We start from the raw sequence: 26553 nt of genomic DNA, 5'->3' as shown, positions 1-26553 counted from the left end.
TATATGTATATAGTGCCTGCCCTAGCTAAAAATCTGGTGCACGCCACGCTCCTTTGCGGAAGGATAAGGAGTTGATCTTAACGCTGAGAGATCAGATTCCATCCCCGCTCGGTGGTCTGTTGTCTTTCCCACTACTATCACATAATAAATTAACTAAAAACTATTAAATTAAGAATGTCAACAAAAGAAAAGTGTCAATATTATTTTATTACATTGACCTCTTATAATAAAAGGACGCACAATCATGTAGAAAATTTTACTTAAAAACTGGCCAATTTTGCTTTGACAGTTTTAGAATTATTGGTAAATAAAATAATACCTAAAGGCCTTTAAATATAGTCCAATATTCAATAAAATCCCAAATTCAACGTTAAGGATTTAGTTTAAGGTTGAATTTGAAAATGCGGCTATTTGAATTGAGTGCCAAGAAGTTGTGTTTGGCACTCATTGGGTGAGGACGTTTTTTGGTCGCTGATTGTGCATCCACTTTTTAATAGATCGATACTTTATTCACATAAACCTTTTTTTACCTTCGTGTATTTGTTTCTCTCAGGGATATTTTTGACAAAGTGAAAGCAGACATCCGTCTGATGAAGGAGGAACTTGCGTCCATCGAGAGGTTCCGCGGGCCCAAGGAGCGCTCGCTGGCGCAGTGTCGCTCCAGTCTGGAAGCCATGCAGGCCACCAAGGAGGGCCTGGAGTCTGAGCTGCATCAGGTGAGACACCCGTCTGATGAAAGAGGAACTTGCGTCCATCGAGAGGTTCCACTAAGAGTCTGAACTGCGTCATTTGCAACTGTCATGTTCTCTTCATGACATATTTCGTGAAGACAAAATGATGTCATCATCATTGACAGCCGATGTGTTAATCCAGAGTAAAATCTATTTCCATTCCAAATTTCAGTCAGATCGGTTCAGTAGTTGCGGCGTTATAGAGTAACAAACCATCCATACAAACTTTTTCGTTTATAATTTTAGTAGGATTAGTAGGAGTAAGATAATATTAGGAGGATGGATCATGAGGTCTTAGGGGTTCAACGATGAATATCAATAGCTCAACGCTAAGAGCGGTTGGACTCATCACCTAGGGGTGGTGGTTCGATCCTCAACCCGTTGGTCTATTGTCGTACCCACTCCTAATACAGGCTTTTCTGACTAGTTGGAGGAGAATGGGAATTTTTTTTTACGGATAGAAGATACAAATTGCTATTGAGAAAATAAATTTCAGTATTTTCGGAACCCGCATTAATTAGATAAATATTTTTATTGTTTCGTTTGTTTCATTGTCTACAAATTAAACATAGACAATACAGTAAAAGTGTTCAAAACAGCCAATAAAAACACCTGGAATTGAATTCATATCCGGTGTAAGCTGTCAATGTCATGTAATATTGACAAAGGTTAATAAGACACAAGTTAAAAAGACACATTAAATCGTAGACAGAGAAGTATTAAACAAAAAAAACCTTTAATTGCTTTAAAAACGCCATAAACGAACGCTACTACGCAAAGATCACTGACAATCTGTCTGGATGTGAGTTACAAGCATGTTGCCATGATAAAAATTCTTAATTAATGTTGTCAGCTAGTGAAAAAAATACATTTTATTTAATTAATTAAAAAAATTCAGGTTCCAAAAATTTTTTTATTTAGGGTTTTATGCCCTATATTTTATGTTCTTTTAAGATGAAAATAATTTGTTGTGTTTAGTTGACACTCGGAATAAAGGCTCAGCCTCCGTACAAAATTGAGACAAGTCCATTCTTAAAAAAAAAAAAAAAACTTATCGAGAAATCTGAATCAAATGTTTATAGTTACCTCCTATTCGTATTAAAACGCGTATATTTTTCGTAGGAACTGATGGAGCAACTGTCAACTGCGGACCAAGGCAAGGTGGACGAGCTGAACGACGCGATACGGAGACTTACTCAGGAGAATAAGGAGGCTTTCAGCCAGAGAATGAACCTCGAGGCGACTAAGAACAAGCTGGAAAACTTGCTCACAAATAATTTGATACGGTAAAGTCTATTTATGTTTTAAATACCTCGTGGGTTCAGTGGTTAGCGGATCACGAGGTCATGGGTTCCAGTCCTGGGTTGATCATGGAATATTCACAATGAGCTTTTCTTCTAAAATCGACATTAACAACCCATATAGATATATGGCTCACTGTTTATGCGGATTGGACTTCACATACAAACGGAATAGAGAAAATTCTCAGGAATGCAGATTTCCGATAGTTTTCTTTCACTGTTTGTGGCACGTGATATTTAATTTATTTAAATGCACATAACTTGAAAGTTGGACCGGATTTGAACCTACGCCCTCCGAATCGAACGCTGAGGACATATCTACTGGGCTGTCTGGCTAATTCGTCTGGTATTATCCGAATTTCCACTCTGATTTTAATAATCTGATAAAACAGTCAATAATGATTGGTTGCTCTATCATCATCATCATCTCCTTACCCTTATCCCACTTAAGTGGGGTCGGAAAAATATGTCAATCTTTTCCATTCGTTTCTATTACTCGTCAACTCATCATCCACTCCTTTTACACACATGTCCTCTTTCACACAATCCAACCATCTCTTCTTTGGCCTTCCTCTCCTCTTATGACCTTCCACTTGCACATTCAACATTTTTCTAGTAATATGACTTTCCTCTCTACGCATTACATGTCCATACCAAGCTAACCTTCTACTCCTCAATTTTTCTGTCACTGGCGCCACCTTCAGACTTCCTCTTATATACTCATTCCTTATTTTATCTATTCTTGTCACACCACACATCCATCTCAACATACGCATTTCGTTCACATGCATTCGTTTACTATCCATCCCTTTCACCGCCCTACATTCTGATCCATACAGCACGACAGGTCTTACAACCGTTTTGTATATTTTACCCTTAAGTCTAAGAGGCATTCGCGGGTCACGTAGTACACCTGAGACCTGTCGCCATTTCATCCATCCCGCATTCATTCTACTTTTTACATCTCGGTCCACATTGCCATCGTTTTGAAAAAGCGACCCGAGGTACCGAAAATCGGAGCAAGCTGGTAGGGTTACATCATTTAAGGCAATTTTGGAAGATTGAGATGTACCGCCAAAGTCCAAGAATAAGTATTCAGTTTTCGTTTGACTGATTCGTAGACCAACACTTTCCAATTTCTCCTGCCATTTTCCCAGTCTGCTCTGTACCTCAGATGCGTTTTCTCCGACAAGTACAATATCATCGGCGAACAGCATACACCAAGGTGCTTCTTCCTGTATGTCTGATGTCAGAGCATCCATTACTAGGAGAAACAAATAGGGGCTTAAAGCCGATCCTTGGTGTAAGCCCACCTCCACTTGAAACTTGTCAGTAACACCAGCTTCTGACCGTATGCTCGTGCATGCATCTCTATACATTTCTTTCACTATTCTAACATACTTCCCAGGTATTTTCTTCACCTTCATAGCCCACCATACAACCTCACGGGGTACTCTGTCATACGCTTTCTCTAAGTCAACAAACACCATGTGGAGATTCTTTTGTGCATTCCTGTATTTCTCACACAGTTGACGCAAAGCGAAAATAGCATCAGTTGTACCCCGTCCTGGCATAAACCCAAACTGATTTAGTGTAACCTCACTCTCCTCTCTTATTCTCTTATCTATCACTTTCTCCCAAATCTTCATAGTATGTGACATGAGCTTTATTCCTCGATAGTTGTTGCAATTCTGGACATCACCCTTATTTTTAAATATGGGCACCAACGAACTGCTGGACCACTCTTCCGGGATTGACTCTTCGTGCAACAACTTATTGAAAAATAAAGTCAGCCATTTCCATCCATCCAATGATTGGTTGCTCTATAATGACAGTAAATGTGGTGTTGCCACAGCGAGTTTATTAGTTTAATTTTTATTAACTTCTACTTTTTTGTGTTGCACTATAAAATAATAGGCTAGTTGACACTTCTTTTAAATGGTCTTAAATAGTTCATTATTGTTCACCCAGACTAAAAAAAGTTTTTTCATATTTTTTGAGACGTGAATACATGAAAATTTTAGTTTTTAAATGTGTTTTTGACAATACGAGCCAAAACGCCTGTCGGCCATGACAGTATATTTCAACTGTGTCATGACGTCACTACAATAAATTCCATTCAAATGGAGCGTTTGACAAAAATATTGGTTAACAATTAGTTCGACGTTTAGTACATCAAGGGTATTAGTGACGTCACAAAATCGACGACAGCGTTTTTAATGTTTGAAAAATTTGAAAAAATACGTGATATTTAAATTAAGTTTTTAAAGAAATCGTTAACTTTTATTAATTGATATCGATATATTTCGGACCCTTATTCCATGTACTATACGAATTTAATTGTTTATATTAAATTTGATATGAGTCAACTACCCTATTTCATTTCAATTTCTCGGACTGTCCATATATATTTATTAATTGTTTCTTTTTTGTTTTGACGGCCGCGTGGCGCAGTGGGTAGTGACCCTGCTTTCTGCATCCACGGCCGTGGGTTCGATTCCCACAACTGGAAAATATTTGTGTGATGAGCATGAGTGTTTTCCAGTGTCTATGTGTATTTATACATTATATAAGTATTTATATGTAGTATATAATTGTATATTAATATTATAATATCAACTATCTTAGCACCCATAACACAAGCTACTCTGTATGCTTACTTTGTGGCTAGATAGTGATGTGTATTGTTAAGTATATTTATTTATTATTTATTTATTTATTTATTTATTTATTTCTCTTCTATCCAGACGTAAAGACGAATTGGTGCAAGCCCTTCAAGAGATCTCGGTAGAAGATCGCAAGAGACGCCTCAGCAACAGCAAGTCGGACTTAGCCGCCGCGGAGAAGAGAATACGGCAGATCAACAAAGAGTTGGAGGAAGTCGAAAGGAAAGTGCAAGCTGCTGTCAAAAATGAGAAAGCACTCAAACTGGAGCTCGACAAATGGAGGAACAAAGTATGTATATGTCACCGTAAAATTGTAAACACCGTTAGATTATAATCTATCTCGCGATATTGTTAATTGTCGAAAGATTATGAACTACAACATACTTCAAAGTGATCAGAAGGTAGCACCATACGACGTTATTTTTCGTTTTTTAGTTTATTTTTGTGATTTTGAAGTCTGTTGAACTTTTTTGTTAAAAAGATTTTATATTTAAAAAATAGCGGACACCCGCGAATTTTTACGCATGAAATTAATTTCTTCACAAATCCCGCGGGAACCATGGGTTTTTCTATAGGTATGCTGCTCAAATAATCTGCACTATTTTCAGTGAAAGATCTATTAAAATCTGTTCAGACGTTCCAAAGAACTGAAGTGTCTGTAAATTCGAAATAAGTAATAGCTATTTACACGACACTTAAATATAATAAAGCTTGTTTAAAAATGTTGTATGTCTGGCTATTTTTAGGAGCTAAAACGAGCTCTGAAACCGTTAAACCGATTTTAATGGGACTTTCACTGCAAGATAGAGGGGGTTGTTTATTCCCACAGGATCTGTGAAAAACTGAATTTCACGTGGGTAAAGTAATTCCCAAGTAATGTTTCATTATATTCACAAAGGAAAAAGAAGCCCAAGATAAGATGGAGGAAGACGCCAAGGGTCTGGAGAAGATGGCGTCCAAGGAAGTGCTGCTGCAGGAGAAGATACAGGAGTCGCTGGACAAGATCGCGGCGCTGGGCACGCTGCCTAACGCGCCGGAGCTGCACTCCAAGTACCAGAAGATGTCCTTGAAACAGGTATATCGCTTTGAACCCTCGAAAATTTTGATTTTTAAAAATAATATTTACCGTACTCCCAACTAATCAGAAAATACTGTTTTAGGAATGCGTCCAGCCTCCGCCCCCTTTACTGTTGAGCCATTGAGGCTATTCCGTCATAAAATATATTTTGTAACCCTAAATGTACTAAGATAGTTTACTTTATGAATTGACCTCTTATAATAAAAGGACGCACAATCGTAGAAAATTTCACTTAAAAACTGTCCAATTTTGCTTTGTCAGTTTTAGAATTATTAGTAAAGAAAATTATAGTCCAATATTCAATAAAATTCCAAATTCAGAGCAAATTCAACCTTAAGAATTGAGTTTAAGGTTGAATTTGCAAATGCGACTACTTGAATTGAGCACCAAGAAGTTGTGTTTGGCGCTCATTGAGTGGGGACGTTTTTTGGTCGCTGATTGTACATTCACTTTTTAATAGGAGATCGATGACTTTATGGCAATAACAGCTTTTAATAAACTACAGGCAATGCCTTTTTCAAACTTATAGGAAATAAATAAATTTCATTGAATTTCAAATGAAATATGATATAAAAAAATTAACCAATGTATATCATACCTGATTCAATTTGGATACTGTTTTCATTATTTAAATGCATATTTTAAAGGAAAGGTCTTAGTAAAAATGTAAATAAAAAGCGCTACTTTTCCTTGAAAACATTATATCATGGTTACAGTTATTCAAAGAGCTAGAGAAGGCCAACCAGCATCTGAAGAAGTACAACCATGTCAATAAGAAGGCCCTCGACCAGTTCATAAGCTTCTCTGAACAGAAGGAGAAATTGTACAAGAGGAAAGAAGAACTCGATATTGGGTATGTTTTGTTATTATAAATACATTGAGGTTGTATAAAAATTTAAACGTTTTATTTAATATGGTAACCAAAATGCCGCAATAATGATCCCACACCGGAAAGTGTAGTATTAATCGACCCCACCCTAGGGGTCCACTGGTATAAAACAGGTTGCTGGAATTGTGGTACTATAATTCGTCTATTGTGAACTCAAATTCTTCTATCTTCTTTATAATAACTGAGTATATTAGTACTTTGGCAACATCAGCAAACATATAATCAACGTGATTGAACCTATTTATGTTATAACTGTCATAAACATTTGGTAACTTTGCAAAGAGTTGTTTAACATCCTCCAAATCGGACAACCAATCGTTGGTGCTATAAAAGAGCACTACAGGAACAGTAACTCTGTTAAGGTCATATTCTGGTGGTGTAATCGCTCCATATTTGGCCAAATTGTCAGTTTCACCATAATCGAAACGACAAAATCTTCCAGATTGAAACATCTGGCCGTAATGTATAAACTGCATTAAAGATGATCCACTAGACATGTGTCCATATATAACTGGTAGTAATTCCACATTTATAAACTTGTAATCGTTGCCTATTATCCATTGCAAGACATTATCACATCCAATTGGCAGGAATTTGCACAACAATTTGGGAATGTTTTTAAAAATATCCACATTTGTCGAATAATTATTGAGATTTGATGTGAAATATTTAAAAATTCCATATGCGGGGGTGAATAGATTGAAGATAGGGCTTTTGGCGTTACTTATCCAAGTAATAGGCGCTAAAGCGAACATCATATTGACTTTAGGGTTGTATTCAGGTTTGAGAGCAAGCATTGCAAAGAAAGCTGTAGTTCCTTGTGAATGTCCAACATAATATAGACTTTCTTTCTCAGTTTTTGCCAAAACGTAGTCAATCATTGCTGGCAAATCGTAAAAACCAATTTCTTCCCAAGAAAACTTCCAATATTCTGTAGCCCCTGTGTCTAAAAATGCATGGGTAGAAGAATATTTGTTCCCTCTAGCGTTTCCCATCCAAACGTCGTATCCTTTATCAACTAATGTATATGCCAAGGCTTTATTCGGTCCTTGTAAAAGCCAACTATCTGCACAATCCAAAATTCCATGCATTAAAAATACCACAGATGTATTTTTGATAGGTTTCCTACTTGGTATCCTGTGCACAGACAAAATATACCCATCATCTGTTATAACTTTATGTGTTTCTATGTTATATCCATGATATTTCGCTAACTGTGTTACATTTAAATTTGTTTCATTATTTTCACTTGAATCCACTGAGTTTTTTATATCTTTCACCTCAATGAATCCGTCACATATTTTTGATATAAGAACTAAATAAGTTATTGTTTTTAAAAATAACTGAATCGCGTACATTCTGTGTTAAATTAATCTTAATAATATGCGCGTTTAAATTTTGTGCTAGTATTTTATACCATGTATATAGCCATTGTCATTATGTTATCGAAGTAGCGCGTTGCGAGTAATTTGGGTCTGAATAATCACCTGTTTAGCATGAACTTGGCAGAATACTCTACTTATCTAAAACTAAATGTGTTTATGACCTATTATAAATACGTATACATCCATACTAATAATATTAAAGTGAAAGAGTGTGTGTCTGTCTTTTTGTTTGTCTGTCTTTCACGGCAAAACGGAGCGACGAGTTGATGTGATTTTTCAAGTGGAGATAGTAGAAAGGACGGAGAGTTACATAGGCTACTATTTGTTTCTTGCTGACCCCTCACTTCCCTAAAATGGGGGATGGAAGTTTGTATGGAGCATTTTTAGGGTAGGGGTAGGGTAGGTAGGGAAGAAGCGCACTTTAGTCTAAGGGTATTAAGATTAGCGCGTACAAACAAACAAACTCGTCAGCTTTATAATATTAGTATAGATTTATTTATTGAACATTTATTGAACAGAGGCGAGAAAATTCGCGAACTAATCGAAACGCTGGAGCACAGGAAGCTAGAAGCCATACAGTTCACGTTCAAGCAAGTGAGCAAGAACTTCACCGACGTGTTCAAGCAGCTGGTGCCCCAGGGACGAGGCAGCCTCATCATGAGATCGGGCCCCGAAGAACAAGATATCAACCCTGATGTGAGCAATTATCCTTTTTTAAATTTGCTAGCGATAATTTGATTGGGGTACATAGACAAAATATAATTATTTTTTATGACCATAGTAACATTAATTACAACACAAAACATTATTGCACAAAATCACAAACGCGACTGGCAGCGTGACGGTGTCTACCCTGCCTAACAAACAACTGAGCTCAATTCATCAAATATCCTCTTATTTATACCGACACTGATATCTCCCCCCCTACAATAACATAAATAATGTTACTACCACCTGTAATCGAGAAACTTGTAGAAGGTGGACTGGCGGAATTCTACAGAACATTTTTTGGCGAGCCTCTGGGGGGGTCCGGTAGTTGACAGATTATAAATAGTTTTAAAATGAATATTTATTTATGTATTTGTGTAATATTATGATTCCAGCGCCAATTGTATTTTTTTTTTTTTTTTTGGTGTTGCAAAAATACAATTGGAACAACCAGGAAGAGAATTCAGAATATTAAAAGGAGTAAAACAAGGTGACCCACTATCGCCCAAACTATTCTCTGCTGTACTCGAAAATATATTTAGAAACTTACATTGGAACAACTTTGGCCTAAATATAAATGGAAAAAATCTAAACCATTTGAGGTTTGCTGACGACCTTATTTTACTATCAAATAACTCAAAATCACTCCAAATAATGGTACAACAACTAGCCACAGAAAGTGAGAAAGTCGGTTTACACATGAACACCAACAAAACAAAAGTAATGACTAATTGTAAGAAAGAAGATATAAAGTTGGGTTCAAACATATTGGAGTATGTTGATGAATATATTTATTTGGGTCAAACAATATCACCGAGAGAACAAAACACAAAGGAAATAGACAGGAGAATATGCAACACCTGGAAAAGCTACTGGTCCCTTAAGGAAGTAATGAAAAATAAAGATATCCCTATATCAGACAAGTCTAAAGTATTCAACACCTGTATCTTGCCATGCTTAACCTATGGTTGCCAAACCTGGGGTCTGACTGAGAAAAATATTATGAAACTGAAAACATGCCAAAATAATCTAGAAAGAAGCATGCTTCATATAAAAAAACAAGACAAAGTCAGACTCTCTACTATCCGAAGCAAGACCAAGGTCAGAGATGTGGCAGTAACAATTAAGAAGCTTAAGTGGAAGTGGACAGGACACTTCATGCGGGATAAAAGGGATAAGTGGACCAGGGATGTGACGGAGTGGTATCCTAGGATAGGAAAAAGGAAAAGAGGTCGCCCCTGCCAAAGATGGGAGGATGACCTCAGACAGACAGCAGGAGACACATGGAGAAGGAAAGCAAGAGATAGAGAAATATGGAAGTGTCTGGAGGAGGCCTATGCCCGAGGGCAAGCTGAAGAAATGAATCAGTGTCAATGATATGTTGTAATAATATTTTGTTTATAAATTCAGCAAATAAAGGCTTTATTATTATTATTATTATTATTATGATTCCAGCGCGCCAACGCGGATCCATTCACGGGCGTGGGCATCAAGGTGTCGTTCACGGGCGGCGACGGCGACATGCGCGAGATGAACCAGCTGTCCGGCGGGCAGAAGTCGCTGGTCGCGCTGGCGCTCATCTTCGCCATACAGAAGTGCGACCCCGCGCCCTTCTATTTGTTCGACGAGATCGATCAGGTGCGTGCTTACACTGACTGACTAAACTACGACACAACACAAGCAAACTCAGCGCCGAATCTGTTTTTTACCAGCAGTATTGTGAACTGGCAGCATCTCCTTCTGAGAATGTCGGGTACAGATCTCGAGGCTTGACCTCCTTGCCCAAGTAAGAACTATTTTAGAATTGAAACTATCGTGAGTTTTATTCATATTATTGTGATTATGATTATGAAACACGGCTAAAACTCACGTGAGACAACGTCAGAGTATGCCCGACTTGTTTCTAACATACGAGGCCCTTAGTCGTAAGCTGGTTCTTGCAACGCGGCACGACAGCGCGAGCGGCCGCTCGCAGCGCGCGTTGGGAGAGGGGCTGTGGGGTGGGGAGCGAGGTTTCGTTACACTCTCCGAAGGTTCATGAATTTCAACTTGATTGGATCCGTCTTCTTGTAAGCAAACCGAACTAACACTATCTGGTTCCAAGTTTGTTATTTGCGACAAGCCCTTAGTCTATGTGACCCAAGCTATGTTGAGTGCGAATGTGTGTGAGTGGTGAGACAGGCGCTGGAGAGCAATGGTTATAGTTGGCGTCAGAGTTCCACATGGGCAAAAGCAACAATAATAATAATAAATCCTTTATTTCCAATAATATATAAGTAATTTCAAAAAACATTATTCATTATAAATCTAATATTATTCTTTTAAACAAACATGTCAATTCTAAATTAAAATTTTTAAAGATGTTTAATGTCAGTAAAATTCTTCATCATTGTAAGTAAGTATTCGTTTAGTCCAATTTAGTCAAAGAAAAATAGTTCTATAGGTCTACGTCACTGATTGCTATCAATTCATTATTATTGGAACGACCATTTTTGGGCATAGGCCTCCTCCACCCTTCTACATTTATCTCTGTCTCTCGCCAACATTGTCCAGGTAGTCCCCGCTGCGTGAGACGGGCGCTGAATAGCAATGGCGTCAGAGTTCCAGATGGGCACAAGCAACAATAATCCGTCAATTATTATCAAAGAAGTTTAGTCGTATGGTCTACAGCGCATTGTTTTCGTTCCAGGCGTTAGACGCTCAGCACCGCAAGGCGATCGCGAACATGATCCACGAGCTGAGCAGCTCGGCGCAGTTCATCACCACCACGTTCCGGCCCGAGCTGCTGGAGCACGCGCACAAGTTCTACGGCGTCAAGTTCCGCAACAAGGTGTCGCACGTCGAGTGCGTCACCATCGACGAGGCGCGCGACTTTGTGGAGGACAGCGCGACGCACGCGTAGCGGGCGCGCGGGTGTCTGCCCGCTGTCGACGCGCTGCTGCGGTTCTTTAGTTGTCGACGTAAATAACTGGACATTTGACTCTTGATAAATAAATAAATAAATAAAAATATATAAGTTCCGCAACAAGGTGTCGCACGTCGAGTGCGTCACCATCGACGAGGCGCGCGACTTCGTGGAGGACAGCGCGACGCACGCGTAGCGCGCGCACGGGTGTCTGCCCGCTGTCGACGCGCTGCTGCGGTTCTTTAGTTGTCGACGTAAATAACTGGACATTTGACTCTTGTTAAATAAATAAATAAATAAAAATATATATGTTCCGCAACAAGGTGTCGCACGTCGAAGTGCGTCACCATCGACGAGGCGCGCGACTTCGTGGAGGACAGCGCGACGCACGCGTAGTGTTGTCTGCTCGCTGTGGACACGCTGCTGCGGTTCTTTACTTGTCGACGTAAATAACTGGACATTTGACTCTTGTTAAATAAATAAATAAATAAAAATATATATGTTCCGCAACAAGGTGTCGCACGTCGAGTGCGTCACCATCGACGAGGTGCGCGACTTCGTCGAGGACAGCGCGACGCACGCGTAGCGGGCGCGCGGGTGTCTGCCCGCTGTCGACGCGCTGCTGCGGTTCTTTAGTTGTCGACGTAAATAACTGGACATTTGACTCTTGTTAAATAAATAAATAAATAAAAATATATATGTTCCGCAACAAGGTGTCGCACGTCGAAGTGCGTCACCATCGACGAGGCGCGCGACTTCGTGGAGGACAGCGCGACGCACGCGTAGTGTTGTCTGCTCGCTGTGGACACGCTGCTGCGGTTCTTTACTTGTCGACGTAAATAACTGGACATTTGACTCTTGTTAAATAAATAAATAAATAAAAATATATATGTTCCGCAACAAGGTGTCGCACGTCGAGTGCGTCACCATCGACGAGGTGCGCGACTTCGTCGAGGACAGCGCGACGCACGCGTAGCGTGTCTGCCCGCTGTCGATGCGCTGCTGCGGTTCTTTACTTGTCGACGTAAATAACTGGACATTGGGCTCTATCTAACTAACTTAATGAAGTAAATGCGCATATTAGACGTACTCGTGTATATGTAAGTTGCGCAACAAGGTGTCGTACGTCGAGTGCGTCGCGACGCACGCGTTTCTAGTGCGAGCGCGACGGCGCGATGCGCGTGCAGTGAGAGCGAGCGGGATAGATGCGTTACATCACGCTTTGGAAGCGCTGCTGTATTTCTTTAGTTGTCGACGTAAATAACTGGACATTGGGCTCTATCTATCTAACTTAATGAAGTAAATGCGCATGTTAGACGTACTCAGCATATTGGTGTATAAGTTCCGCAACAAGGTGTCGCACGTCGAGTGCGAGCGCGACGGCGCGATGCGCGGGCCGTGAGAGCGAGCGGGATGGATGCGTTTCATCACGCTTTGGAAGCGCTGCTGCGTTTCATTACTTGTCAACATAATGTTTCTTGGATATGTGACTCTATCAATCTAACATGATTATGAAATGAAAAAAACCGTTTATTAGTCGTATAGTGCGACACAAAAGTGTTGAAAATAAATGAGGGCGCTGTAGTCACTTATTGTCGTGTTGTGTCATCCACTTGGGACTGCAACTAACTTGATACTTGATAATAATTGATATTTTGTTCTGTGCATAAGTGTTATGTTCTTGTTTTAAATAAGATGATCTGATAAAATATTATTATTATCTAATAAATATATTAATAAATACTTACTATCTAGCCCCGTTGTAAGATAGCTGATTTTATGATTTACATTTATTAAATTTAAATAACGTCAAGTCAATTTCATCTTTAATTATATTTATTGTAATTCATCTGGTAATTATCCGAATTTCCACTATAATTTTAATAATCTGATAAAACTATCAATAATGATTGGTTGCTCTATAATGACAGATCTTTGTGATAATGACAGTAAATGTGGTGTTGCCACACAGCAAGTTTATTAGTCCCATTTTTATTAACTTCACTCTTTTAAGTCGCACTATACGCGTAACTAGAGTGAGCAGGATATCATAATGCAGGAGTAACGAGAGCGAGCAGGATGGATGTACTTTAGGTTTTGCAAACCTTTTTTTACTGTGCTCTAGAAAAGTAATGTTTCTCCTCCATTACTATAAAATTTTAAAAGACCTACTTTGTGTTATTAATGCGCTATGAGATATTTCGGGAAAACAATATTGTCGACCAATACCGGAAGTATCGCCCTTTATATTCGACCGCTATTGGTTGACAGTTTGTCTTCACGAGATATGTCGTTTACACATCACAGATGTGTTAGCGACATATCTTAATTTACTAGGAATATAAATTTGTCTATTTTTATTACTCGGCACAATAGTGCCAATCGTTTATGAGGGTATGAACATATCCATATTATAATATTTTTTCAAGAAATAAATTTTTATTTAGATAACAGAATGTTCTTTCTCTTTTTGGCATTTTGCAATTTGTAACTTATTTTGAATAGTTTTAAAGTATTTTTACCTTGATTTGTATGGACGAAGATAAATATTATGTTACGTGTAGACTGAATGAGGAATGAATTTCCTCCGAAAACTTTAGATTTAACTAAATACTTCACTGTTTATGGTCATGTACTTTCTGAAACGGGGTTTGAACTTTGAAGATCAGTGGCTTGACCGCCATTTTGAAATTTCACTAAATATATTTTGTCTTATCTAACCGTATTTTTTTATTCATCTGAAAAGCGTAATTAAGCGTATTTTTCTTTATATTATATTTAAGTAATAACTAACAGCTTCTCTGCAATTCCTTGAAAACCACTTGATTTTTTTAAAGATCGTTAAGGGTTGCCCCTAAGACTGGAGACATAATTCTTTATAGTAGAAAATCTATAAATTACTTTTTATGCTGGGACAATTGAGCCTTCCAAAGCCACAGATTAAAGAATAATAGGCAGATAAAGCGCACGGAAAACGGCAGAGTAGTCATTCCAAAAACGAATACATTCTCGAGTCAGTGCACGATGTGTCGCAATAGTTATTTTCAATATTATTAAAAAAAATGGCGTCTTAAGTTTTTAAATATTTTAAAAACTGTTCACAAAAAAAACAAGATGGAGTATTTTATTGATCATTAGCCTAATAAGATATCAATTTACGTAATTGTTGTTAGTATTAAATCTTGGAATACAAATTATAAAAAAAGTTTGTATTTATATGCAGATGTCAAGGAGACGCGTTATGTTTCTTTTTTTACGAGTTTCATTGGCCTCATCGCGCGACTTGCAAAAACTCATTCTGTATTCTGTGAATATCCCGTAGAAAATATATGAATTACTTTTATGCTAGGGCAATTGAGCTAAAGCCATCATACTCCATGATTTAGCGTACTTAGTACTTACCTATGGTAGGAGAATGGGCTGACTTTTAAACCTTCGGCCTTCATAAATTAGGTATTAAACAGGCTCAGCATTTTCGAAATAAATCAAAATGGCGGCTGCTCTTACTGACTTTCGGACCCCTTTCTTTTCAAAATATTGTATGCTACGTGAACATTATTACCAGTACCTATTGATAACATAATATATGAGAGTTTATAAGACGATGTTGCAAGCTGTTGATTAATTCAATATAATATTAGTAGTATTTAAATTTTCCTTTTTTATCTATATTTAAGTGGATTATTGTCATTAATAAAACAAAAATGTGAACAAATTGTGTTTCATTTATAATAATAATTATAATCATAACCCTCGTTTATTTAAAAAAAAAAAGATGCTAAAATATTATCGCCTTGAATGGCGTGAAAAATTTTACAAATATATTACTGAGAAACTTACAATCAGTGTTGCCAACTCCAAAAATTCAGAATCTTCATTCAAATATTTCCCTTTTGTAATAAAGAATAAAATAAATAATGAATGTAAATACCTACCACCAGTATTATAGGAACACGTAACTAAAGTCTCACGCTTATGAAGTGGACGAGGACGTGGGACTTGGTGTCGTAAGATACTTGAGTGGAGACCGTGTCTCGGTAAAGTCAGCAATTGACGTCAATTATTCCCACGTTTCTGCAGCGCAAACGGCAGCGAAGACGTTTCATAATTCAAGCCGTCATGCACGCAGTACACGATCAGTTATAGTCGTGGTTGCTGCAGAAACGTGAGAATAATTGATCGTCAATTGCGTGATAAGCGGAGTGTGTGGCGCAACGAAATAGATTCCACAAACTCAAGAGTGAGCGGGATTAAGTAAATTTATTATTGGCGGCAACGAGCATTTTATGCTTGTAAGAACAAAAAAATAAAACAAGAAGCAAGATTGAAGTTTTCTTTATTTACAATTATTATAAGATCAAATATCACGCATATTGTCTTACATTATAATTCTCTATTGCTTTTAGAATTTCATAACACTAGAGATTGAAACAAACTTCAACTATTTTATTGAATAAAGTAATTAATACAATAGATATTTTCAATAAGTTTAAGAATACGTTTGGCTCCTTATTCTAACCTTAAATAGAAGTCAGTCTGCGAAAGATTACAAATATTTCTTTGTCAGACGATACGATAGATGATTTTAAATAAAAATACAAAATTTGTAAAACTAGTAGTGTTTATTATTACTACTGGAGATTAACTTCTATAATTCAAACAGTAGAGACCCTAGACATTTAGGTAAATAGAAACAAACGCCCTAGCCATGTAGCATGACGATTCTTTTCTACAAACGCTAACAAAATGTATGGGAATGACTCCAATCGACAACTTCATAACGTGACCTGTCGATAGTGAATGTAATTCCCATACGAAGACTCCAGGACGAATACTCCAATCTATTATTATTATCTGTACAAACATGTTTGACAAACTTGCTTGTAACTTGTTTTTTTCTTTATGCAATGTTTCACAAACGCTTCAAACAAAGCCAACACATTTGATTTGACAAAATGTTTGATCGTATACCTGTCCCTAAAACAATATGATATGTCCAATGAATTATAAGTAGGTACCATAAGCTTTAAGTTATCTATCAAGTATTTTTTTAGTATTTACATCACTGAAATTATTATATCTAAATACTGGAGTAACAGAAGAATCGTGATTTATTTGTGGCATTAAACATATTTTGGTTAACTACAACATGAACATGTTTCGTTTATTTTTATTAGTCACATATAGAGTAAGAATCGAAATCGATTATACACAATAATCGCGAGGCATATTTACAAGAAGATTATTGCTAATAGTACGTATAAGAAAATACACTTCAAGATATAAAAATCTACATAGACACCCACGGCCGATCACACATACAAGGCACGACATAACATAATATATTATATAGCTACGTGGTTTAAGCCATAGGGTAATAGCACATAATATATAAAATAGGGTAGTCGACTCATATGAAATTTAATATAAGCAATATTAATTTCGTGGAAAATGAGTCCGAAATATGTCGATATTAATTAAAAAAAGTTAACTTATTTCAAAAATCGTGTACTTTTCGAATTTTCCAAACGTCAAAAACGCTATCGTTCATTTTGTGACGTCACAATGATACTTGATGTACAAAACATCAAATTAATTGGTAACTAATATTTTTGCTTACGCTCCGTTTGTAAGGGATTTGTTATAGTGAAGCCATGGCCGACCCCCAACCAGGTGGACTGACGACATCAAGCGAGTCGCAGGGATTCGCTGGATGCAGGTGGCTCAGTATCGTGATGTTTGGAAGTCCTTACAAAAGGCCTATGTCCTGCAGTGGACGTCCATCGGCTGATATGATGATGATGATGAAGCCATGAAACAGTTGAATACATACAATTGAGCCTCACATAGTTTTGGCTCGTATTGTCAAAAACATATTAAAAAACTAAAATTTTCATGAAATCACGTCTCGAAAAAAAAAAACATTTCAATGTAGTAGAACAATAATGCTATTTAAGACCATTTAAAGAAAAAGTGTCAACTAGCCTATTGGAAAGGGATTGGCGCGAGTTAAATCGTGAAGACAAAAAGACTGTCGACCAATAGTACAATCATCATCATCATCATCATCAGCAGCCGATGGACGTTTGCAAGTCCAGGTATTGGTCGACGATATTACTTATTCTCTTCACGAGAATGTCGGTGACGCATATTAAGCCTATTGATCCGCTTTTACATTTAAATTGACACCAGCTGGCCTATTCACTATTTTGGTCTTTATTATCAACCTATTAAAAAAAACATCAAATCAATTGACAAAATGTCATCTACCTCCTGTATGAATGTAGAATCTCAATTTCTTTTAACTAGCATACGTCAAAGATAGTAAATAAACCTGCGAGTTGACGGCGAGGTGAAAATCAATACAGTAATATTCACTTTCAGAGTTGATGTGCGTGCTATAACACTGAGGGGCCTAAATCCATTAGTTTTTGAGTCCGACATCTGTTTTTTATATTGTACCAATTAGTACAAGCTTTTTGTTTGATTGAGGAAAGCAGAAATAGTTATCACAAAAGATGTCAATAATAGGCAATAATAGATTGACACATAATAAACAAGTCACATAACAAACAAGAAGACAAACAAGTCACATCTTTAATTTTTAATTTTTAGATCTATAAATTTTTCTCTACATAGGTAATCTACTCGTAATTACAACTTCACAGTAGTGTTTTATTTTTAAACATATTAAAATTAGCGCTTTTTATTATCTTTCTACATTGGGAAGAAGGTTTAGCTTCAGATATCATAGGTGTACAGATAAGTAACGATTTTATAAAATGGTTTCGATGTCTCACGTCTAGTGTTTCTACTGTGTTGACGTTCTTATACGTCGTGCTAGTACTAAACGATGGGCCATCGATAGCTAGGTCGGTAAATGACTATTTGATGGTTGCAAAACATTTGCACAATGTCCACTTTCAGTATTCATTTGTAGTTGTAAAAAGATGGACGTGTGAGCGCCGCTTCGTCAATACTTCTATTTAACCCTTATAATCACAATGTATACGAGAAAACAAAGTAATTAATAATAAATACCATAAAAATCTTTACTTAAATAATCTATTTTTATTTGAAACGGACGAAACAAGGAGCAGTGGACCAATGCGTAAAAGTGTATCGCTCTCACTGGCCCACTAACCTTTGACGTTTGTGAATTCGAAAAACTGTATAGGCATACGCCAAAAGTCTTAAAGTGCCGCTATAATCTTCACAAGATGACCCATCTAGTGGACTGTCGCAATGGCCCATAGTACCAGCATTACACATACAAAGGATTGAGTGTCAACTTCCAACTATATCCAGAAGTAAACCGTCTTCCCGCTATAGAATAACTATACAGTATGATTTTGGCAGCTTCTTCAAACTGACAACTATAGCTTCGATTTGACCACTCCATTATATGGAGACACATTTACAAGGATTATGAAGCGTTATCACTTACTCAAAAAGTCTCAATAGTAGTCAGAGTACGACTCGTTCACGAACGCGACTCCCGCGGTGTCGACGAAGTAGATGTTTTATACTTAAAGTCTCAGTAGGTAGCATAGGGCTACCGGGATGACCCACCGTGAAGTACCGGCATTACATAAAGGCGATAATGTCTTCCCCTATTAGAAGAACTATTATAACATATTCTGTGGGCTACTCTCGCCCATATCATATTATATTATGTAATATTTAAAATATTAGCGCGCGGCATTAGTGTGCGTAGTCATGTACGAGGCGACACACACACGCGCAAGCCGCGAGCGGTGCGCGCGGCCGATCGCCCGCCGCCCGGCTGACAGTCCGCACGAGTACCTACGCTCTGCTGCAGTCGGCGTTCATTTATATTTCATTTAGTATTTGTGTACGCTTGTTCTATATAATAGGGACTACTTTAACCCTATACTGGTGACCCCTAAAAGGACAGAAAATGAGTGATAGCAGCGCAGATTCGACGAACACAAAGCGACCCGACGGCCACGTTACAAAGCGGGCGAAGAAAAAAGTGGGCGTTTCATCGGATGACGTCGGCAAACGTATCAAAGTGCCGATGTTTTCATCGGAGGATCCAGAGTTATGGTTCGCCTTACTAGAAGGGCAACTGGACAGCGCCGGTATCACCGATGATCAAATAAGGTTTGCACACGTAACTAATAATTTAGATATCACTTTCGCTAAAATTGTGAAAGATATTATTATAAATCCGCCCTCTCTTAACCGATACGAAAAAGTCAAGACCGAATTAATAAAAAGACTATCCGCCTCACACGAAGTAAGAGTCAGGCAACTCCTAATGCACGAAGAGTTAGGAGACAGAAAACCATCACAGTTTGCACGGCACCTCCAAGACCTGGCTGGTTCGAACATTCCGGAGGAGTTTTTGAAAACAATTTGGTGTAGCCGGCTTCCGAAACACGTGCAGACAGTTCTGGCTACGCAGCCATCACAGTCGTTGGACCAACTTTTGGACCTTGCGGACCGCGTGCACGAGATAACCGCAGCGAAAGACGTAGCAGCTACTACCACGTCGCAGACCAACTCACCAAGTGTGCACGCCGAGATCGCAGAACTTCGGAAAATGGTCGAGCGACTATCTGCAAAACTGGAGGAACGCAGCGACAGATCGAGAACTTCAACGCGAAGAGGAACTAACCATCGAGCGTCGTCACGTAGTGGATCGCGCTCAGCTTCCAGCTACAGAAGATACCCGGTATGCTGGTACCATGCGAAGTTTGGTCAAGACGCAAAGAAATGCCAGAAGCCCTGCGACTATCAGCGTTCGGGAAATGCCACGGGCAATCACTAATGGCGACAGATGATTGCCCTACCACCTCTGGTCGCCTCTTTGTTACCGATCGCGCGACGAAAGCACAGTTTCTCGTGGACACTGGAAGTGACCTCTGCGTTTTCCCCCGGTCGAATCTCAAGGAGCGCCGAGCACCGGCGGGTTACACACTGGTTGCAGCGAATGGTTCCACCATAAACACATATGGGTACACACACCTAAACTTGGACCTGGGACTTCGTCGAACTTATCCGTGGCGTTTTATAGTGGCGGACGTAACTAAACCAATTATAGGCGTAGATTTTTTAATTCATTATAGTATTATCGTAGACTGTAAGAATAAAATGTTGCATGATAATTTAACATCTCTTACCTCTGCAGGACGTACAGCTATGAATTGTGATGTTTTATCTGTTAAGGTACTCACTGGGGAATCGCCGTACCATTTAATTCTGTCACGTGATTACCCAGACATTACACGCCCAGCAGGTACACATCGCACAATACCGCATAACACCAAACATCATATTCGCACTACACCCGGCCCACCAGTAACTTGTTCACCTAGACGTTTAGCTCCCGATAAATTGAAAATAGCGAAGGCTGAGTTCGAGGCAATGCTCGCCAATGGTACAGCGAGACCTTCGGACAGCCCTTGGTCGTCCCCGCTTCACCTGGCCCCGAAGAAGGACAACGGTTGGCGGCTCTGTGGGGACTACCGGAGGCTGAACGCAAGGACTATCCCAGATAGGTATCCAATCCGGCACATACATGACTTTGCCCACAGCATCGCTGGCTGCCAGATCTTCAGCACCATCGATCTGGCAAAAGCTTACAACCAGATACCTGTCTGCGAGGAAGACATACCTAAAACTTCAATTTCAAGTCCGGTAGGTATGTTCGAGTTCCCCTTCATGTCCTTCGGGCTTCGTAACGCAGGCCAAACCTTTCAAAGGTTCGTCGACGAAATGATGCGCGGACTGGACTTCGTCTACTGTTATCTCGACGACTTCCTAATTTTTAGCAGGAATGCAGCCGAGCACGATGACCACCTACGTCAGGTATTTAATCGTCTTCGCCAATATGGAATGACAATCAACGTGTCTAAATGCGTATTTGGAGTTCCCGAAGTAACTTTTTTGGGTTATAAAATTTCCAAGAGCGGGACTAAGCCATTAGAAACGAAGATACAAGCCATACGAGACTTCCCTCCACCTAGGGACGTTAAAGCACTGAGGCGCTTTCTAGGCATGGCCAATTTTTATAGACGCTTCTTGCCAAACGCGGCTCTGATCCAAGCACCTCTCAATGCTCTCCTTACGGGAACGAGCAAAGGTTCCACCCCCATCCACCTTACAGGTGAGACATTAAGGTCATTCGAAGCTACAAAAGACAGCCTCTCAAATGCAGCCCTCCTTGCACATCCGGACTGCAGAGCTAAATTAGCATTAGTCACTGATGCTTCAGACTTGGCTATAGGGGCGGTTTTACAGCAGCAACATGATGATGTGTGGCAACCCCTTGCTTTCTTTTCCCGGAAATTAAGCCCATCCCAGCAGAAGTACTCACCATACGACCGTGAGCTCCTCGCGATTTATGAAAGTATCAAGTATTTTCAGCACATGGTCGAAGCTAGGCATTTTACGGTCTATACAGATCACAGACCAATATGTTTCGCCTTCCACGAAAGGAAGAAGAATTGTTCCCCTAGACAGTTTCGTCATTTAGATTTTATTTCGCAGTTCACGACGGACATAAGGCATATATCAGGGAAAGACAACGTTGTCGCTGACACCTTATCTCGCGTCGATGAACTGGCATCTCCAATCTCTTTGACTGACTTAGCCATGGCTCAAGATAAAGACCCAGAACTGACTCAGTACCTCAACAGCGAAGAATCTTCTCTTCGTCTGAAAAAGATGAATATACCTGGCTGTCGCGTACCTCTGTACTGTGATGTCAGTACAACGACGACCAGGCCATTTGTCACAAAAGACTTCCGTAAGCGAGTCTTCCAAAGTTTACACTCACTAAGTCACCCCGGAGCCTCTGCAACCGCCAAGTTGGTAGCCGAGAGATTTGTATGGCCTGGTGTAAGAAAGAACTGTCGCGAGTGGAGCAAAACTTGTTTAGCATGCCAAAGGTCAAAGGTCTCTCGACATGTTTCTTCTCCAATTGGAACATTTGACCTTCCCCGTGCACGTTTCCAATCCGTGCATATTGACCTAATCGGCCCTCTCGCGGTGTCGCAGGGAAATAAGTATTGTCTTACTGCCATTGACCGATTCACCCGATGGCCTGAGGTGATACCTATCCCCGACATCACTGCAGAAACCGTGGCAAAAGCTTTGATCTCCGGATGGATTTCCCGTTTTGGCGTCATGGAGAGCATCCTGACAGATCGAGGTGGGCAATTCCAGTCAGCTCTGTTCCAGTACCTAGCTAAAATGGTTGGATTCCGTCACAAGCGCACCACCAGCTATAATCCAGCTTGTAATGGAATTATAGAACGCTTCCACAGACAGCTTAAGGCGTCCATCACCTGCCATGCTGATCACAACTGGACAGAAGTCTTGCCTTTGGTGCTACTTGGCATTCGCAGCGCGTTCAAAGAGGACTTACAAACCTCTTCTGCCGAGTTGCTATATGGCGAACCCCTCAGGCTTCCAGGTGAGTTTTTTGACCCTTGCACGCCCTGTACAACAGATATGTCTGATTTCACAGCGCGCCTCAGATCTTTCGTCGGTAAGTTAAAACCTGTCCCCGCTTCACGGCACAGCAAAAATAATATTTTTGTATTTAAAGAGCTCGCGACCGCGGAATACGTCTTCCTTCGTGAGGACGCCTCTCGTTCGCCTCTCCAGCCAGCTTACAGTGGCCCTCATAAAGTTATCTCACGAGGAGATAAAACATTTACACTTTTATTAAAAGGTAAATCTGTCACAGTCTCCATCAATCGTCTCAAACCAGCATACACACAGACTGACACTTTTTCCATACCCATTCATACCCTACCTCCCCCTCCTAAGCCTCCCATAGCTAAACCACATCAAATAACACAACATCAAATACAACAAAATAACACCACAAATCAGGAAACTGTCAAAAAGTCTCGTTCAGGCCGTATAGTTCGTTTTCCCGATTTTTATCGACCGACTTAAACTAGTAATCAAATAAAATCAAAACGTACTTCGGAAATACGCAGCCGAATCAAAGACCTACTACACCGGGAAACCGGTTTAGCGATAAGGCGTCGCACGTAGCTCGCTGCATCGACGTTTTAGCGAACTTTAGGTAATTAACTACTTTATTACATTATTACATCGCGAAAGATTTACGTTTTCCATTGTAATTAATAAATAGTTCGTTTTGATTTTATTATATTGTTATTATTTGTGTTTTAATTTATTGGTTTTGTTATACTTAGTTAAAATTTTATATTAGGTATATTAGATTTCGTTTGTTATTAGGTATTAATAATAGCTAATTAATTATCATTTTACGATAACACTGCTGCCTAACTATAAGGTAAAATCACAACACCGAAATGATTTAAAATAACAAAATATGGTTGTTATTAAAAAAAAATAGTTGCATAAGTACACAATTTACATGTACCTACAATCATCGACCTTAACTAGGTCTCTTGGGAGGGAGTGATGTGGGCTACTCTCGCCCATATCATATTATATTATGTAATATTTAAAATATTAGCGCGCGGCATTAGTGTGCGTAGTCATGTACGAGGCGACACACACACGCGCAAGCCGCGAGCGGTGCGCGCGGCCGATCGCCCGCCGCCCGGCTGACAGTCCGCACGAGTACCTACGCTCTGCTGCAGTCGGCGTTCATTTATATTTCATTTAGTATTTGTGTACGCTTGTTCTATATAATAGGGACTACTTTAACCCTATATTCTAATTTTGGCAGTTTCATCTGACTGACAACCATTGCTTCGATTTGACCACCCCATTACATGGAGAAACATTTATAGAAAGGTTATGAAGCATTTATCACTTACTCAAAAAGTCTCAATCGTGTATTACCAGCATTGCACAAACAAAGGAGTTTCAATTTTCTACTATATCCAGAAGTAAACCCTCTTCCCACCTTAGTCCTCCTAAACTATACATTATGTCTTAACCCTTATGGCAGTTTCTGAAACTGCCCACCAGAGCTTTGGTTTGACCACACTATTTACATGGAGAATTGCCTATACAAGGGTTATGAAATATGTATGCATCTATCACTTACTCAAAGTCTCAAGCGTGCGCTATAACCTCCTCAAGGGAACAGCGTAAGGGGAAGTCCAATCTCTTTCGAACACGTCTTGCAGTTATCTGCGTATGTCGCGCGTCGAGTTTTTAGAGTATGGCTCGTATACGAACGCGACGCCCGCGGTGTCGACGAAGTAGATAACATAATATACTCAAAGTCCATCTTGTAGTACCAGCATTGCACAAACAAAGGAGTTTCAATTTTCTACTATATCCAGAAGTAAACCTTCTGTCCACCTTATTTCTTCTAAACTATACATTGCCTTAACTCTTATGGCAGTTTCTGAAACTGCCAACCAGAGCCTTGGCTTGACTATCCCATTATATGGAGAAACATTAACAAGGGTTATGAATCACTTACTCAAAAAGTCTCAATCGTGCGCTATAACTTCCTCAAGGGAACAGCGTAAGGGGAAGTCCAGTCTCTCTCGAACACGTCCTGCAGCTCCCTGCGTATGTCGCGCGTGGCGTTGTCGGCGTAGGGCTCGTACACGAAGGCGACGCCGGCGGTGTCGACGAAGTAGTCGCCGTACCAGTTGGACGTGCCGACGTACGCGGCGCGCTCCGTCACCATGTACTTGTTGTGGTTCACTCGCGCGAACGGTATCTTGTCTTGTTCCGGGGTCGATGGGACGATGAATCGCCTCTGCGATGGAATTGAGTAATGTTAAGACATGCCATTTTAAGATTACTACGTAATATCGAAATGTAAGAGCCGTGATATCCCAGTAACCAGTTTTCAGTTGTGTACATTTTAAAAAATTAAATATCACGTGTCTCAAACGATGAAGGAGAAACATCGTGAGGAAACCTGCATACCAGAGAATTTTCTTAATTCTCTGCGTGTGTGAAGTCTGCCAATCCGCATTGGGCCAGCGTGGTGAACTATTGCCTTAATCCCTCACATTCTGAGAGATGTCCCTGCTGGGAGTTGGTCATCTCCCATGCCCAACTTGGTCATTATTGGGCAGAACCTTTTTAATGGATACAACAATACTAACTATATTATTTGAAAGTTCTCAAGAGAGAACGTCGTCCGCACCCAGCAGATAATGATGAAGTAATATTGTATCAACAGAAAGCCCGACCCCGTTGGTCGACCCCTCACTAAGTGAATGGGACCATATCAAGCAGGTTGCAGGGAGCTGCTGAATGATGATGGCTCGAGACCGTGGTGTTTGGCAGTCCATGCCAGAAGCCTATGGCTCATCAGAATCAATAATAGCGGAGACATTGGCCAGGAGGTGCGGGTAGGAGTCGGCCAGCGCGGCCAGCGACGCCAGGAAGTGGTCCTCGGCGGGGCGCGACTGGCGCCACTGGCTGGTCAGATCAACAGTAGCGGAGGCAGTGGCCAGTGTACGCACCACTTGTATGTCGAGGTGCGGGTAGGAGTCGGCCAGCGCGGCCAGCGACGCCAGGAAGTGGTCCTCGGCGGGGCGCGAGTGGCGCCACCGGCTGGTCAGATCAACAGTAGCGGAGGCAGTGGCCAGTGTACGCACCACTTGTATGTCGAGGTGCGGGTAGGAGTCGGCCAGCGCGGCCAGCGACGCCAGGAAGTGGTCCTCGGCGGGGCGCGAGTGGCGCCACCAGCTGATCAGCAGGCGGACCCGCACACGCGCCTCGATCGCCGCGCGCCGGATCGCGTCGTCGATCTTCGGCCAGAATCTGATCACGACAGAGACACGTTATACAATCATGCCAATCAGCTGGTTCAAGTATTACGGTCAGGTCAGTTTTGGTCTGAGTGTATCAGTTCGCCCGAGATCGTGAGTTAAAAAAAGCCCACGTCGCCACGTGGTGTTAAATGTTTTCGATGTGTGACCTCGTCCCCGTCAAA

The 26553-nt window shown here is 40.1% G+C and overlaps 4 protein-coding genes across 8 annotated transcripts in view; 2 read left to right on the top strand and 2 right to left on the bottom strand.

The window, feature by feature from the left end:
- LOC112052787 (structural maintenance of chromosomes protein 3) overlaps positions 1-15378 on the top strand; it is a 30757-nt gene extending 15379 nt beyond the window's left edge. The window contains exons 16-23 of the mRNA XM_052884964.1: positions 554-716; positions 1854-2017; positions 4780-4987; positions 5597-5773; positions 6493-6629; positions 8569-8746; positions 10214-10396; positions 11448-15378. Of these exons, the coding sequence (XP_052740924.1) occupies positions 554-716; positions 1854-2017; positions 4780-4987; positions 5597-5773; positions 6493-6629; positions 8569-8746; positions 10214-10396; positions 11448-11660 (1423 nt within the window). The 3' untranslated portion in view covers positions 11661-15378. The remainder of the gene's footprint in view (positions 1-553; positions 717-1853; positions 2018-4779; positions 4988-5596; positions 5774-6492; positions 6630-8568; positions 8747-10213; positions 10397-11447) is intronic.
- LOC128198636 (lipase 3-like) lies at positions 6637-8557 on the bottom strand. Its single transcript, XM_052884965.1, has one exon. It carries the CDS (start codon positions 8021-8023, stop codon positions 6797-6799), a length of 1227 nt encoding a protein of 408 aa, XP_052740925.1. The 5' UTR covers positions 8024-8557; the 3' UTR covers positions 6637-6796.
- A 604-nt stretch (positions 15379-15982) lies between the features above and the next one.
- The window catches only part of LOC112052789 (5'-3' exonuclease PLD3), a 57816-nt gene continuing 47245 nt past the window's right edge, over positions 15983-26553 (bottom strand). For all 5 annotated transcript variants that reach the window (XM_052884957.1, XM_052884958.1, XM_052884959.1 and 2 more), the window contains exons 10-11: positions 26081-26381; positions 15983-25362 (exon numbers count right to left, since the gene is read on the bottom strand). In XM_052884957.1, the coding sequence (XP_052740917.1) occupies positions 25099-25362; positions 26081-26381 (565 nt within the window). In that variant the 3' untranslated portion in view covers positions 15983-25098. The remainder of the gene's footprint in view (positions 25363-26080; positions 26382-26553) is intronic.
- Positions 19585-20460, top strand: LOC128198681 (uncharacterized). The gene has a single exon (XM_052885115.1). The coding sequence runs from the start codon at positions 19585-19587 to the stop codon at positions 20458-20460; it is 876 nt and encodes a 291-aa protein (XP_052741075.1).

Source organism: Bicyclus anynana, chromosome 13 (assembly GCF_947172395.1).
Source record: "Bicyclus anynana chromosome 13, ilBicAnyn1.1, whole genome shotgun sequence".
In the NCBI taxonomy this organism is placed as follows: Eukaryota; Metazoa; Arthropoda; class Insecta; order Lepidoptera; family Nymphalidae; genus Bicyclus; species Bicyclus anynana.
The sequence above is the reverse complement of the archived record's forward strand: the minus strand, read 5'-3'. Positions and strand labels throughout refer to the sequence as shown.